The sequence below is a fragment of the Trematomus bernacchii genome, unplaced genomic scaffold (genome assembly GCF_902827165.1).
Source record: "Trematomus bernacchii unplaced genomic scaffold, fTreBer1.1, whole genome shotgun sequence".
Taxonomy (NCBI): Eukaryota; Metazoa; Chordata; class Actinopteri; order Perciformes; family Nototheniidae; genus Trematomus; species Trematomus bernacchii.
Window position 1 is genome coordinate 17,282,649 of NW_022987648.1, and position 17,816 is coordinate 17,300,464.

A 17,816-nucleotide genomic window follows, 5' to 3' on the forward strand; every position below is an offset into this window, starting at 1 on the left:
TGGCAGTAATATTCCGCCGTGAGAAGAAAAAGTTGTGTACTTGTAAAAAAAAGTGTTGTACTTGTAAAAAAAAGTTGTGTACTTGTAAAACCTATGCTGAATTTGTCTCTGAAACATGATATATTAGAAAAATGTTATGTGTTTGTTTGATAGATACGTTTTTTCTTTGCAAAACTAAATGCATTAGTTTGTAGATGGTGTTTTGTATTTGCAAACCACATTGTGTTTGTTAGTGAATCATGAGGCATTTGTAAAACCTGTTTAGTTTGTTTGTGGAGTTATGGCAGGAAATTAGCTCCATAATGTACCGGGAAATGACGATTAGGGGTTGGACATCAGCAGCCTTTATAAATAGGAGAACTGAGGAAACATCATTTATTTGGCAAACTTGGCAAAAGCTGAACCGAACGGACAACTCTTCAAATATGAATGAGGTAGGCCTACTGTTGTTTCCATTTTGATGTTTTACTTTTGTGTTATTTTTATTAGCATCTAATTAAATAAAAGTATGTTTTAGGTTATATATGAGGAAATCTAACAATTTTTATAGAGGACTATTTTGATACCAGTGAAATAAAAAGGTTCTGATTTATACAGATTAAGAAAAAGTATTCATGCTCATACTTCATTCACCATCCCTGTATGTATAATTAGCATTTATTTTTTTGCATTTTATTGGTTCATTTCCTGCTTTGGGGTTGGGCTTTATTCTTTGTGAGACAGTCGCAATATCCACCACAGAGAGGCTGCAGAAAAAGAGAAGGAAAAGTTGAAAAAACAAATAATTTAATTTTTTTGTTACAAAAACTGTTGGCAGCTTATTCTTTAAAACAGAAGCCTCAGATTGCTGCTCAGTCTAGCTGGCGAGCACCAACCAGATTCATTTTTTTAAATATATATATTTAAGAAGTACAATATATGACAAGGGGCCATTATACTTTTAGAATTTGTTTAGTTTTTTACTTTTATGTTATTTATGCAGTTGGCCCCCGGTCCGTAGTTTGGACATCCCTGGTCTAGAGACTGCCTTCATCTCCTAACTTTAAAGGTGGGGTAGGTAAGTTTGAGAAACCGGCTCGAGATCGCTAGAATTTGAAAATACACAACCGGAGAAAATCTGCCACTTCCTTATAGAGCCCCTCCTCCAACACACACAAACGCGCACATGACCAATGAGGGCACGAGATAAGTTTGTGTACAGATGGAAAGCTGACAGACAGACAGGCCATCCAGTTATTTTAGCCGGGCCGGCTAAAATGATTGGTCGTGCTTTTTACAGTACTACGGCTTCCACAGATGAAATTTTTGTATGGATTGTTTGTCATAGCACTTAAATATTCATTGCTATCGGGATGTTAAGAGCATTCCATGGAATATAACAAAAAGTGTATCTCGAGCCGGTTTCTCAAACTTATGAAGCATGAAACAAAAGCAATGTGTCATTATGTATCTGCTGATTGGTGTGCAATGGGTTTGAGGTCAACACAACTCAACGGAGGAGAGATCACACTATAGAAAACTAACATATGTGCAGAGGAGCTTGTGACATTTCTAATATGTGTGCCAGCGGGTGTGGTCATCACATATGAATAAAAAGGGACGTTGTTTCCTGCAAGCTAATGCACATTTTTTTAATCCCTTACAGCATCTTTATCAGGAGGGATGAGTTCGAATACTAAGAAAAAAAAAAGTCGGTGAGTTTCAACTGTCTCTTAACCCGCAGCTCAGGGAGTGCCCTGATTTGTTTTTTGGAGTGCTTTTTTATTTATTTATTCATTTATTTAAAAGGGACAGTGCACATTAATTAACATTTCTGTAAATGTGCCAGAGTTAGCCAAGAAGCTATTTTTCATCTGTAGTCCCTGGACAGATTTAGTAACTCACCCTAAAGACACATTTCATGTTAGTGTTTTGATTTTGTATGGGAAAAAAATATCACCTTATATTCAATTGTACATTATTGTTCTTACTTTTTAAACTTCCTAAGCACCATCATGTTGTTATTCAAAGTGCTGTGTGATGCTGTAGAGCTTATTTGCGTGACTGATTATACACAACACATGTATAAATGACATACATTAATTTAACACATGCTACACAATTCAAAATTCCTCTCCGTACAAGTCATGTTTAAGTGGCATTTTATCAATTCATTGTAAGGGCAAAGTCACAAATAATATACTTAATATTATGGGTCGCATTACATTTTCTTGGCAACATATATATCATCCTCATCTTACTTCAAGTAAACACTTCGACCCTATGGCTAAAGATTAGTCAAAAGTACCTGCTGGTTGAACTTGTTTCAAATTTCAGCTCTTCGTACCTTGTTTAAAGAAGACTCACCCTGCAAGGATTTTAACTTTTGTTCATCACTCTTTTATCCTCATGTTTGGTTCAGAACGTCCTTCGGGGCAACAGCACCGCCCTTCATTGACTACCTACAAGATATTCTACGACGATATCCAGATGGTGGACAAATTTTGAAGGTGGGTTAAATGCTCTAATTTTACCCAACACTATGTACTAATAAGAATGATAAAGGGGTATTATACCACCCTATCAGGTACAATAAAAGCATCAGACAGGTGAGGGAATGCCGAATCAAGTGCAGTTTGTACACACCTACACAGTGAGAGGGAAGTCCATTAGGCAACTTAAGTGAAACGCATGTAAAGGTGGAATAATGGTGTGCAGGGGCGTTAACTTTGCTCTTGTGTAGCCCCGATTTGGAGCTTGTCATGCTCTGTTAATGGTAATTGATTTGAATGTATTTGTCAACAGGAGCTGATTCAGAATGCAGATGATGCTAAAGCCACGGAAGTGGTTTTCATACACGATGACAGAAGCTATGGGACTGAGAGCCTGTGGACTGATGAATTGGGAAAATACCAAGGTATGTGGGATGGGGAGGTTGTGGCGCAGTGGGGTAGTGCGCCGATCTTTGGCTCAGGGGAGAGCTGGTTCCAGTCCCACTGTAGTGTTATGTTAATGTAATAATGTTCATAAAATAGCCATGTTCTATAGTGGTTATCAACATCAGTTTTTATACATTTAAAGGATAAAGGAGAGGTAGCTTGATGACATAGTGTTGAGGCTTCTAATGAAAAGGTGTAATACTCAAATGTCAGTCCTGCTCAGCTCCCCCTTTGGAGTCTTTAAGTTATGCTTGTTTTCATGTGGGTTTCCTCCCATAGTCCAGTGTGGTTTACCAAAGAGAATGTGTGTTAAGTATTACCACTCAATTCCTCTTTTTTGTCAATACCAGGCTTCTCACCCTTCGAGCGACCCTTAAGTACATGATCACTTGATAAGATGGCATTAGGGTCTAAAATGCTATGTTGTTTATTTTCATCAGTTAAGGCAGTGTAGCTACACCGGTCCAATAAATAAGGCCACGAACATACTGATGTCTTTTTTGAAGGTTTATTCTCTCCCTCTCGCTCTCTTTCTCCGAAGACAACGTGTAAAGAAATGAACAGTTGAAAGTTTACATTAAATCGTAACACCTAACACATTAGCAAAATCAAAGCACACACTAAATATTAACACACATATCAACAAAAGAGAAACATTTACCGTGTGCGCCTCTTGAACCCTGTAGATCAGGGGTTTTCAAAGTGTGGGAAGGTGAGCCTCCCCTCAGAGAACATAAGAACAGCCGCGCCCCCCCTCCCAATTATTATTGCTATTATTATTATTATTATTATTATTATTATTATTATTATTATTATTTAGTGGGAATGCTGATATAGCATTCCAACTATATGTTATGCTACGGACAAAATTCTTATTATTATTCCGCCGACTTATTTTGGCCCTCTTCTCCTCCCACATTCAACATCGCAGAAACTCCGTTCAAACATCAAAACGTTCAGCTCGGTCGGGAATCGCAGGCTATTACTTTTATCATTCATAACTTTCATAATTCCAGAGATACATCCCATAATTCATCACATTTTTAACATGGAAGTCAATGGAGACATTCTTCAGACTTCAACAAATCTTCATGCGACTTCAACTGCTAACTGTTCATTCATACTTTCACTCAGAAACCTCATTCCAACTTTAAAATGTTACACATCTTTCTGACATTATTCGTGTAACACAACTTTTAAATCCGATTCTTACTTTTAGAGATATTAAACATTGTTCAGACCTTGTTAAAGAGGTTTTCTTCAGATTTTAACATTAACTAGAGTGTGTGATGTCACAGCTAGAGTGTGGGAATTCTTGAAATGTGCCTTCATATTTTTTTTTAAAACTGCCATAATTCCCAAACCCTACATTCTTGAGACATCATTTTCTCATGACAAACGTAGGAAAACATCTCGTAGCTTGAAAAATGACAAATAATTAAGCAAAAATAATTAAACAAAATGCCTCTTGAGGGCATGAAGTGACAAAAACTTTCAACATGTCTCCATTAAAGCCCATTGTAATTTCAGGCAGATATTTCCTCACAGCAGCAGCCGCACACCTTTAGTTAAACTGCAAAAAAGGCCACATTATTAACCCGAAAGTACACAAAAATTACACTTCAGATACTCAACTTCCTTGACATGCTTCACGTTTTGAAATTTCACAGATATCTGTTACGGTTCTTCGACAAAACGTTCACATGTAACAGGTTTATCTCTCATTCAGAACAATGGAAACCTTTGATCTCTACAGAGCTCGTTAGCTCAACTATAAACACCTGTGTAATGGAACACGATGATGTCATCACTCCAACTGACATGCTCAGAGCAGCAGACTTCAGATAATGGTTAATGGTCGTGCCCTCAACAGCTCTACGTCAATTATGGGGTGTCATCATATGCCGTTCAAGAGAAGAGAGAGAGGGCGATCAAGAGTCAGTTCTAACTGTTCATTTCATTCTCTCTCTCTATCTTCCTCTTCCTCAATATCTTCCTCTTCCTCAATATCTTCCTCTTCCTCAATATCTTCCTCAATATCTTCCTCTTCCTCAATATCTTCCTCAATATCTCCTCTCCTCTCCTCAATATCTTCCTCTCTCTCTCTCTCTCTCTCCTCATCATCTCTCTCTCTCCTCGTCTCTCTCTCTCTCTCTCTCTCCTCTCTCTCTCTCTCATCTTCTCTCTCTCTCTTCTCTCTCATCTCTCTCTCACTCATCTCATCTCACCTCACTCACTCACTCACTCACTCACTCACTCACTCACTCACTTTTGTTGTTGTTATTGTTGCTATAATGTAGGGGGATTATTATCCAGTGGAATGCCCTTATCTACTGGCCTAGTTAAATCAAAGTGGTTACTTTTTTTGGCTGGGCAGTGTAGTTTTACACACCGTCTTATTTGACTTTCTCAAGACTTAAAACTGTTTTTTGGGGGCAGACCCCCACAAAGAAAAAAATATATTTACACACGTAAGATCATCATCTTAACAGTTTTTTATGCTCTTCGAGTCATCCGTGAGCAGAGCATCAAGTTGGCATGCCTATAACAGCTGAATGCGGCGATTACCATCTTGTTCAGCAAAACGCCTCACAAACTTATTAAGATCTAAAGCTTTAGTACGTTTTGATTCAATGCTGAGTACAGCCAAACTTCACAGTCTCTTCTCTGTCATTGTAGACCGCAAATACCTCATTCCTTCCGTCTACTTGGGGTCCGAATGCGCCGTCCCGTTCAAATGAAATCGCTGCCAATCACATTTCCTCGCTCGCGCCAGGGCCGGGGGAGGGGTTACAAGGCTTGCGTCTTGTGCTGCATTCACTTGCACTCGGACATGAGGGATTTTCTCTCATAAATGTCCGATGAGCCACAACTTTTATTTCAAAACAAAGCTGACATTTTCTGCCAGTCTCCTCTTTCACTTTAGGTAACTTCACTAAAAATCGATCCATGTTGCCGCTCGCATACAGATGTAGCACTCCAGATAGGACTCCAGCTTACAGCTTCCTGCCTAAGACCTGCCTAAGACCAGCGTCTGGGAATGTTAAGCCCTCCCACTATTTTCCAAGAGGGCGTTGCCAGATTTTCAATTTCAGGATTTAACCAGGGGATGGCGCTTCATTCACAAATACAGAAAGACAACTTTTCATGGACTTTCAGTTGTGTTTTGAAGAGCATTTGAACACATCAATATTTTAGATCAAATAAAGTATATCTAATCTTGTAATTCAATAATTTTTAGTCTTTATATATTAAATAATCATAATAAAAATGTAAATGTTTACATTACACTTCTTTATTTGTCATGCTCATACTTTTACCTTTACAATCGTTTGCTTTAATATGCAGTATATTTTTTGTATATACTGTATGATTTATTATTATTATTAATATGAAGATATTATTAAGATAAGATGTTACTTTATTGATTGAACATTTTAGTTTAGAATGTGCTATCCCACGGTAATTCAGAAGGCTCACAGGTCACATTCCGACCATTATTTAAAACAATAGGTGCTTTCACACCGTCTACAGTTTGATTTGTATAGAGCTGTGGCTGAATAGCCGGCGATTAGGTGTGGCGCATTTATCATTAGGTGATCAGAGCTGCCTGCCTGCCGTCAGATTTCATTTAAAAAACAGTCTGATTTTAAGACTATTTCTGCGCTCATAAAGAATGATAAGAATAAGAATAATGCGTATTGAACTGGTTTAATTAATTAGTGAGTTTATTTAAGGTAATTAGGTAGAAGCCCTTTTTTATCAGTAATACATTTAGCAGTTGAACATAAAAGTCAACTAACTGAGTGTCACTTGCAATGACAGTGTTGTGTTTTTATTTTATGAACCTTTTACATTAAAAATGGTTGTTGAATATATAAATATTATTATGAATATGGATAAATACTAGGCTATTTATTATAAACATTAGTCCTTAACATCTATCACTGTGTATATCACCATTCTTTAATTAAATGTTTGATAAGTGCATGCAGATCACAGTACAGTAAAACATGTAGGGCCTACTTAACCCCAAATAAAAGAACCCAATAAAAAGAGTTGTTAAATAATAGTGAAGTCACGTTGTAATAACAATAACTCATCTCTTGGTTTGAGTGTTCTTTTTCTGCTTGTGTCAAGTGTCTAGTGACTATTTTTCTTAGCGGATGCATGTCAATTTAAATCAATACATACAACTATTTTTTAAATCAATAAAAACATTTTCTAAATCCATAAAAGCATTTCAATTAATATTGGGAGTCATGTCGTTACTTTGTTGAGAATGTGGCCATGTAATAAGCGGGATAATTTGCAGCGACTTGGTCATTATGGGGAAAATAACACCCGTCGGGATCCTGATCTGCCTGACAAGGCTCCATTAAAATATAAATATTTTTAGTGAATTACTGAGTTTAGGCACGTTAATAACGTTTTAATGAAGTTGAATACAGAATATTCATATATGTCAGTGATTTCATGTCAATTCGGCAAACATAAACATAAATGATCGTGGTGAAGGTGATGATTAAATTAGGATTACAAATCGAGAGCCGGCTGCATTTCCTGTCGTTCGTTTTTTTCGACTAAACAACATTATTTTGTTAAATAACAACATGGTGATGTTTTGTAAATTATTACATGTCTCTTATTTAGCACAGAGTATGATCCTATCCGTGACATATGGATCTTAACAAAGATCCGCTATACAGTAGTACCAGACATACTGTACATCCAGCGTACTGTATCAGACTTTATTTCACATGAGCTCCAGTGTGGAACCCCACTGCACCCCCTGGTGGATCAATGATCCATTGCAGCTGGCTTCATTATAATTACATTTATTTATCACGGGGGCGGTCTCAAGTCAAGCTGGAGGTTTTCGCTTGATCGAGGGCAGAACCCGTGCCGACCACGGCCCTCGCGTTTCAAACTGTCCTAAATTAGGTGCTACATCTGTAAAGTTAGCTGAAGTTAACTAGCTAGATTTCACTGTTTATCTTTATTTATTTTTCTCACGCTGCGCTTCCCCTGAAGCCCAGGGGAGGCACGCCTCACACTTTGAAAACCGCTGCTGTAGATTGTAGGCTTGTTTGAGACAAGCGAGACCTGCGCAGACCTGCGCAATTGCGATCAACGTCTTGCTAGTGCATTGCATGATGGTTAGTCATTTTGTCCGACTTGCTCTGGAGGCTCGCCTACATGAGACGTTGAAATCTCGCGGGACAAAGACGCCCGCAGACTTGAGAGCGAGGCGCGGCGAGGCGGCGCAGTTTCTCTCCACGGGCTGCGGAAGCGAAATGCTTGATGGGAAACGACTTGCTGGTATCTCGAGCTGAGCGCTCATTGGTGGGTTTTACCCCGTGCTGGGGATGAAACTCTCCATTGGCTCGGCAAAAGTGTGTTGTTGTTTTGTCTCAGTTTTACGTCGCCACTTCCATTCACATTTTTCATCATTGTTCCACAATGTTTATCATCATTAAATTAATATCTATATATTTGTATACTATACTTGCACTGCTTACCGTTGTCATACTTTATATATCTTAGCATATTCATACAACACACTGTTCATACTAGGCTAGGCTACTGTGTATAGTGTATTCATACCCCTCACTGTTTATTCATCATTCAATTCATTCTATATTTTATTCTGTAGATTGTGTACATTACTTTTCACTTTACTGCTTTATGCACTCCTGGTTAGAAGCTAAACTGCATTTCGTTGTCTCAGTACCTGTAATCTGTGCAATAACAATAAAGTTGAATCTAATCTTGAGCAGGAACAAATGTATTTACTTAGTACATATCTGACATTAACGATTAAACACATTTGTCCATTCTTTATCAATCAATCAATGTTTATTTATATAGCCCAATATCACAAATGTTACATTTGTCTCAGTGGACTTCACAGTTTGTACAGAATATCAGTATGACAATACGACACCCTCTGTCCTTACGTTTCACATCATACAAGGAAAAACTTCCAGAGAAAAACCCACAGTTTAAAGGGGAAATGGAGAAACCTCAGGGAGAGCAACAGAGGAGGGATTCCCTCTCCCAGGACGGGACAGACGTGCAATAGCATGCCGTGTGCATTTATAAATTGCAAACAGAGTCAAGCCGACTGGCCGGATGTGGCAGTTAATGCACCTTAAAGGGTTGTTTTGAAATCCGCCAAAAACCTGATATGAAAAGAAGAAGAAAGAAGAAGAAGAAGAAGAAGAAGAAGAAGAAGAAGAAGAAGAAGAGAAGAAGAAGAGAGAAGAAGAAGAAAAGAAGAAGAAGAAGAAACAGAAGAAGAAAAGAAGAAGAAGAGAAGAAAAGAAGACAGAAGAAAGGAAAGCGCATCAGACTCCTAAGCCGCCAAGACAGACGCCCCGCAGAAAAGAGAATCCGTCAACTCCTCCGAATCCATGACGACGCACCTAAGACAGAAGAAAAGCATAAGAAGAAGACTCCGAGCTTGTCCGACTTCAGGCGAGCTTTTTGAGACCTCCCCCGGCTGCGATCGGCTATTCTCGTCTACTTTCGAGGCGAGCCGCAGCTCGTCTCAAACAAGCCTTATGCCAATGGCATGCGTTGCCATGGAAATGCCTTCTGACCTGACTGTGGTCATGTGACTCACCGACCACATCCCAAAGGTGAACCATTCTACATTTCGCTATCCAGATAATACTCTACATTTTACAATTGTCTAATTACACTCAAATTTACAAAATCATAAATTGATAAGAAATGCACACAAATGAACATCCAAATATAAACATTTCTCAGACCGTTACAGGCAGTTTCTGCATTTTATGTTACCTGTAACATATACAGTAAACAGTAGTCACCACATTACACTAAACACCACAACATTACTATATTACTGAAATCAATCAAAGGTTCTCAATTTGAAATTGAGAGCACTGTACAGCACAGAAACATATGTTTACACCCTCAACCTTTCCTATATTTCTAGCCCATTTAATATATGCATGGATAGCATCCAAAATAAGCAATTATAGAGACCGAAGAAAATTAAAGAACATGCACAAATGCTCTGATCTAATGTTTAAAGCACTTTTTTTTCTTCGAAGGTCCTGCTCTCTATGCATACAACAATGCAGCCTTCACTGATGAGGACTGGGAGGGAATTCAGATGGCAGGGAGGAGTGTGAAGCGCAATGACCCAAACAAAGTTGGGAGGTTTGGAATCGGCTTCAACTCTGTTTACCACATAACAGGTAAAACTACATAAAGATACAGATGTAAACCCGATTGTCTCAGTTTAAGTTTTAGTTCTTAAAGAAAATGCAGTTACTAAATATGACAATGTTGATCCACTTTCTTCACAGATGTGCCCAGTATATTCAGTTCAGATCACCTCGGCATGATGGACCCCCAGGAAAAAATATTTGGACAAAGAAATAGCGGGTTTTTGTGGTCTTTGGATGATGCAAAACACCAGAAAGCTCTAATAGAGATGCATGACCAGTTCCAACCTTTTCGAGATATAGTTTCATTTGTTGGCAGAAAAGAATGGTCAACAGTCATCAACGAGGATCAACACTTTGACGGGACAATTTTCAGGTTCCCTTTGCGCAAAGAGGCATCAGATATTTCAGATAATCTCTATGACTCTGACAGGGTGGTTGAGCTTTTTGATAGCTTCATTGCGGATGCAGATTTAAATCTCCTGTTCCTGAAAAATGTGACCTCTGTTTCCTTGAAACATATCAACATCTATGGCGCCGTTAAAACCAGACTTGAAGTGAAATCCTCAATCTCCACAGATGTCGTTCTGGAGTCAGAAGACGATTCAATCATTGAGAGTTCAACAAGATTCAAAGTAATAACCCTCAACTCAGAAGACCACAAAGAAACAAAATGGCTTTTAACAACATGTACCATGAAAGAAGGAAATGTAGAACATCTTGATTCACTTGCGAAAAAGTTGAGCTTTTTCCCTCAAGTTGACTTGGCATTCCCTTGTGGTGAGAAGAGAGACAGTAGTGAGAGCAGATTGAGCTGCTTTCTCCCCCTACCAAACAATGAATCCAATAACACCGGACTCCCAGTTTATATCAACGCGTGCTTTGGCCTCACAGACAACAGAAGAGAGATCAAGTGGCAAGAGGAAGACCAGCAACATGACGAACATGCTGTGTGGAATGAATTGCTGATGAAGGAGGTGCTACCACAGGCATACATCATGATCATTCAAGATGCTATCAACCTTGCACAACAAGATAATCTGCCTGTCTCTTCAGTGTACGATCTGTGGCCAGATATTGCCCAGATAAAGCACAAACGCAAATGGTATGCCGTTGCTCTGGATGTTCTTGATCACTTATTCAGGCAGAATGTGGCTGTCCTCTCTCTTGCCAAAGATGAAAGAGAGTTTATCACTCCATCAGAAGCTGTGTTCCCCTGTAATGGTGCAACAAGCAGTGACATATTGGCTGCAATTAAAAGGACTTTGGTTTCCTGTGGAGAGAATCTTGTCACCTTACCAGGTAGTGTTGCAAGCGCTATAAATGAGGCCTATCCACACCTAGACACCCTAAAACACGTGACTCCAGCTTTCATAAGGGGCTCGCTCCGCAGGATTGACGTGCACACTATCTCTAAACATGACAAACTCTGCCTTTTGGAGTTCATTTTAAGTGATGGAAAATACAGAGAACTGGAAGGTCTTCAGCTGCTTCCGCTCGACGATGGCTCCTTCAGATCGTTCACAGACAGAGAGGAGGACACTGCTTTGATTGACAGCAATACATTTCCAAGGTAGGTTTATTTTCTTTTTAGATGTTTTTTCTCTTTTATTTACTACTACATCTATACTAAGTTTAAATGTTGCCCAAATCCAATCTTAGAATAAGTACAGATTGGTAAAAACAATACAATTGTATTTATTGGAAAATATATTTAATGCATCTCAACTTAAATGATATACAAATGTCTTTGTTTTTGTTACATGCCGATTCAACAAATGTATCTTTTGTCCAGAGTCTTGCTACCATTCTGCAAACACCTCTTCATCCCCAATGATCTCCGTCCAGCCTGCAGTGCCCACCTAAAAGAACTGGCCAGAGAAAGTAAGAGAAATCATTTTATAGTATAGCGATTTAAAAATGCATAACATCTGTCATATGTATGTATTCACTCACTAATGAATGTATTTAAACAAATGTTCCAGATATTTTCAAGGTCATCAACATTGACGCAAAACGGGTGGCTGAATATACAAAGAGGTTTTTGCCACAGGACTGGAAGCAGATGAGCAAGGGGCATGTTACCTGGGATGTCAGCAGCAATCAACATCCACCTTTAGAGTGGCTCCAAGAGTTCTGGACATTTCTCAACACTCACTTCAAAGAGTTAAGTCATTTCATTGGATTGCCATTGATACCAGTCAGTCCCCTGTCAGTCAGTCAGCCAGTATCACTAGCTACACTAGAGCAGAAGACAACCTTAATTTTTCAGAAAAGGAAGCAGATGATCTTGCCAGAAAAAATAACTGAGTTGGTGAACAAACTTGGTGGCACAGCGGTAAGAGAAAACGACTGGCTCAAACACGAAGACCTTGACTCATATGTGCTTTGCCCATCTCCAATGAGTGTCATGAAAGTATTGGTGAACCTAGATTCTCAGAATCTCATCAGAGATCTCAAAACTGCCTCTCACGGAGCACGAGAAGAACTGAAAGATTATCTCTCTCGTCTTGATTGTCTCTCAGTTACTGAGAAAGATGTACTCTCAAAGTTGCCTCTGTTTCAAACCATGAATGGATCATGTGCTGCAGCTCAATCAAAACAGGCTGTGCTTCTGATGTCTGGTCTAAAGGTACCAACAGATTTCCCTATGCCTGATTCAGTTGTGCGGTGTGCAACTGAGGCTGATCGCAGTCTGTTACAGCTGCTCAAAGTTAAACTTTTGGACACTGCTGAAGCAGCTCATCTCCTTATTGGCTGTATTGAGAGCAGGGCTTGCAGAAGAGAAGACACTGAGAAAATCATGACTTGGATTTTACAGAATGGAGCTATCCTTTTCTCTCAAAATGAGACCTTGAAACACAGATGTAAGGATTTGAGCTTCATTGAAGTGAATGGAGAACTGAAAAAACCCTCAGCCTTTTTTGATCCAAGAATTAAAACCTTTAAAGTGATCTTTGAGTCAGATTTCTTCCCTCCACCTCTATACACTGGCACATCGCAGATGCTTCAAAGCCTAACGGATCTTGGCTTACTAAACAAAGAAGTAGATGTGTCACCGGAGCACTTCTTGCATGCTGCCACACTGATTGACAAAGCGCATGTTGACTCTCAAACTGAGGCTCTTAATAGAGCTCAGGTGCTCTTGAAGATGTTGGATACTAATGATCTGTTTAAGTTTTCTCCTGAGCAGCCTCATCGCATCAACATGCTGAAATGGATCCCATGTACTAAGCCTGGTAATGATAAAACGTACGGCAATGACACATCTCAGAGAAGTTGTTTCTTCTGCCCTGATGAAACAAGACATTCTGATTATGAGGACATTGTTGAGCATGTAATGCCTCTGGGTACTTTCAGTGACAGAGTTAGCAGCCAACTTGGTCTCAAACGCCTACCCCCACCTGAAAAAGTGATAGAGAATTTGTCTGCTCTGACATCAAAAGCACAGAAAATGACTGATCCTAACACAAATGTGGATTTTAAAAGAAAGCTGCATAGCATTTACAAACACATGCAAGACCACATAAATGAATTTGCAAGGAAGATGAAAAAGGATACACACTGGCTGTGGAGCCACGACCAGTTTGTATCACCACAGGATCTGGTTCTAGACTACCCACGAAATCTTGATCTGAGTTCTTATATTAGGAAGGTTCCAAATGAATTTTTGCCATACAAGAAGTTGCTTCAGGAGTTTGGACTAAAAACATTGCTTTCAGATCAAGAAATTGTTGGCATTCTCCATTCTATCCAGAAAACCATTGAAGAAACCCAACAGCCTTTTGCAAGTTCCTCTGAGGTAAAAGTGTCAATAGAGATTCTTAAGTGGCTGTGGAAAGAGAAGAAGACGGTTCAGGATGACATCCCAGTGCCAGTTCTCATTCAGGGTGAACAACATACCCTTAAACCACTGTCAACAGCAGTCTTCTGTGATGTGAGCAAAAATGGGTTGAATGAGATCAAGTACAGCCAGGAGGAAGTTCATGTTGTACATGAAGATATCACAAAAGCAGCTGCTGAATGGTTTAACATCCGATTTCTTAGTACCTACATTCTCGATCCAGAGTTAGTGGGAATAGAACAGTTTGGACAATCTGAACCGATAACGACGAGGATTAAGAACATCCTTAAGGAGTATGATGAAGAAAGAGACCTCTTCAAAGAGATCATTCAAAATGCAGAGGATGCTGGGGCAGAAGCCTGCAAGTTCTTGGTGGATTTACGAGTGCACAAAGACTCCCCTGAAAGTCTCATTGACCCTGGCATGGCCCTTTGTCAGGGACCTTGCCTTTGGGCATTTAATAATGAGCAATTCACAGCTGAGGATTGGAATAATATTGTCAGAGTTGGCTCTGCCTCAAAAGAAAACAAAGTGGAAAAAATTGGAAAGTTTGGACTTGGATTTAATACTGTGTATCATGTAACAGATGTTCCTTCTATCCTGAGTGGCAACAGTCTTCTCATACTTGATCCAAATGTAACCCACCTCACGAAACACATCAAACATAAAACAAATCCTGGACTCAAGCTGGATCTCTCAAAGCAACATCTTTTCCATTGCTTTCCTGGTCAGTTTGGACCATATGAACGCATTTTTGATTGCAATTTCAGAAGCCAAAGTCCCCCTGAACCATATCCAGGTACTCTGATCAAACTACCTTTTCGAAATGAAGAAGAGGCTATCATGTCAGAAATAAGTGAAAAAGTGTTTAACAAACAACAAATCATCACTTTTCAACAGCACTTTACAAACAATTCACAAACGCACCTGCTGTTTTTGAAGAACATCAATATGTTATCTTTACAAAGTATCTCAAACAATGCATCAACCCCGCCAAGAGATAACGAAATAGAAACAGTCTTCAATGTCTCCAAAACCACTGAGAGTACAATGAGGATTCCTGATGAATCAAGCGTGTCCAAGCAGCAGCAAGCTGAGAAAGCATTAATGAAACTTGATGGGAAATGCAAAGAGGTCATTGACTGCTGCACAGTCAACATTGTCCAAATAACTAGTCAGCAATCTGGTGAAACTGAAGTCCAGTCCTGGCTCCTTTACAACTGCTTTGGGACACATAAGTCCTTGCAAATAGCCCTTCAAGAAAACAAGCAAGCCAAGTTCTCTTTGCCCGTCGGGGGGATTGCTGTGCCTTTGCAAAAGAATCCAGGAACTGGGAAGCTGGCCCCACTACAAACAGATCTTGTAGGACAGGCATTTTGCTTCCTTCCTCTGTCCATTCACACTGGTCTTCCAGTCAATGTAAATGGAACATTTGCTGTGACAAGCAACCGCAAAGGTCTGTGGGAGAGTGGTGTGAAACATGAGTGGAACAAAGCCCTTCTTGAGGATCCTGTAGTGACAGCATATATTTCGGCACTTTCGGCACTAAAAAAAAGTCTGAAAACAAGCAACTGGAAACATATTGTTATCATACCTTTTGGCCTGACAGAGAGAAAGTGAGTGATACTTTCAAGCCCTTGGTTGATGCATTGTACTCTGCCATAGCTCAGCCTTCCATTGGCCCAGAGCTCTTTAGTGATGGAGAACATTGGTGCTCAATGAACAGTGCCATATTTCTACACAAGAGTATCGAAGAGGATAAAGACATCAGTGAACTTGCAGTGCAAGTGTGCAAGACGCATGTCAAAGCACCCAACCATGTTGTTTCTCTTCCACTGTGGTTGAGAAATAGCTTCAAACGGTCTGGCCTAGAGAAGGCCTTGCAGAATAGAACATGGAACTGGGACACGTTTTACCAAGAGGCTGTGTTCAACAACCTTGACACCATGGACCCTAAGAGTAGAGATATTCTTGTGCTGCATGCGATCGACCTTAATATCAAAGAAGTTGACGAACTTCTGGTCTGCTATCCATGCATCCCCACAATAGGCGGACAGCTCCAGCATATCAGGAAACTTGTGAATCCATCAGGCAAAGTGGCCTGTCTCTTTCAACCAGAAGAAGGACGCTTACTCGGTGGTACCAAACATGACTTTTGCTCCCCCAAAAGGATTAAACGCTTGTTGGAACTTGGAATGGAAAATGATCAGCTCCCATTGGAAGAAATCACAGAGAAAGCACGCACAATTCCCAGGACCTGGAGCTTTGACAAAAAGAAAGCATGTGGTCATTTAAATTGCCTGCTTGAACTTATGAAGAATCACATGAGTGATGAAGGCTCTCTCCACTGGGAAACACTGAGGATGACTGCATTTCTCCCAGCATTTTCCCCCGGTGATACAAAAAAGGAAAGAAATGTCAAATTTAAAAGGCCAACAGATATTTTTGGTGAAAAATGCTCCCCACTTGTTAACATGACACAACACGTGCTGGATCATACCAATCTGAAAATATACAACACTGATCCACTCCTGCAAGTTTTGGGAGTTCAAGGCAATCCAAGGCCTGACAAAGTGCTTCAACAACTGAAAGAAGCATGTGAGCAATCTCAATCTATTGATACATCCATGCTTCACAAAATAGCATATGAATGCTATAAGTTTCTTGATCAGGAGCTCAGTGATTTGGTGGATTCCACTTTCATTTCACAGTGGGCAAATTCATTCCCGTTCATTCTTGTTGGCAGTACATTTATAAATGTAAACTGCGTTGCGGAAAGTGAGCAATTTGAAGCAAAACCCTATCTCTATGTACTTCCAACTGCCTTTAAGGGTTTTGGGAGGCTCTGGGAAAATGTAGGAGTTGAAAAATCATTTACAACCAGTCAGTGTCTAACTGTGCTGCAGGAAATACACTCTCAACATGGCAACAAGACCCTGCCAAAGGAAGACCTTTTGATGTGTCTCACAATTCTCAGAGGAATATATGAGGCCAAAGATGAAACAACCAACTGTCTGATACCCAATGAACATAATGTTCTACAACCTGCAGGTGACATGTTTTTCAATGACAGCCCATGGATGGCAGTCGGTCCAGATGTGACATTATGTCACAAGGATATCCAACGTGCTATGGCTTGTCACTTTGGAATCAAAACAACAAGGCATCATACCCTGCAAAACTATACAGTTGAGAACATTTCACCATTTGCTTTTCATTTTGAACAGCAGGAACAATTGACTGTTCGAATTAAAAACATAATTTCAGCCTATCCATCAAAGAAAGATATCCTTAAAGAGCTCATCCAAAATGCTGATGATGCAGAGGCAACTGAAATTCACTTTGTTTGGGACAAACGACAGCATGGCACAGAAAAAACATTTGGAAAGAAATGGAACAAACTGCAGGGTCCAGCACTGTGTGTTTTCAACAACAAAGTGTTTTCTGATGATGACCTGAAGGGCATTCAACAGCTGGGAGAAGGAGGAAAGCGCAACTCTCCAGGGAAGACAGGGAAATACGGAGTAGGATTCAACTCTGTTTACCATCTGACTGACTGCCCCTCCATCCTCACTGGAGATAAACTACTCTGCATTTCTGATCCCAATCAAAAATTCATTGAAAGTCATTCAGACAAACCACCAGCTGGCACTGGCTATAAACTAGCTGACACTTTTAAGAACATGTACATGGATGTCTACAAATCCTTTCTTCCAGACAAATTTCCCCTTAAAGATGGCACCATGTTCAGATTACCCTTAAGGATCGGTACCATGGCAAACAGCTCTAAAATATCACTGCAGGAAGTCACAGACCATGACATGAACGAACTTTGCTCTGCACTCTCTGAAG

The 17,816-nt window shown here is 39.8% G+C and overlaps 1 protein-coding gene across 1 annotated transcript; it reads left to right on the top strand.

The window, feature by feature from the left end:
* Positions 1–387: 387 nt before the first annotated feature.
* Positions 388–15,725, top strand: LOC117485916 (sacsin-like). The gene is made up of 8 exons (XM_034134622.1): positions 388–434; positions 1,646–1,694; positions 2,402–2,489; positions 2,785–2,896; positions 10,004–10,150; positions 10,262–11,693; positions 11,916–12,004; positions 12,106–15,725. Exons 2-8 carry the CDS (start codon positions 1,663–1,665, stop codon positions 15,582–15,584), a joined length of 5,379 nt encoding a protein of 1,792 aa, XP_033990513.1. The 5' UTR covers positions 388–434; positions 1,646–1,662; the 3' UTR covers positions 15,585–15,725.
* Positions 15,726–17,816: the final 2,091 nt, after the last annotated feature.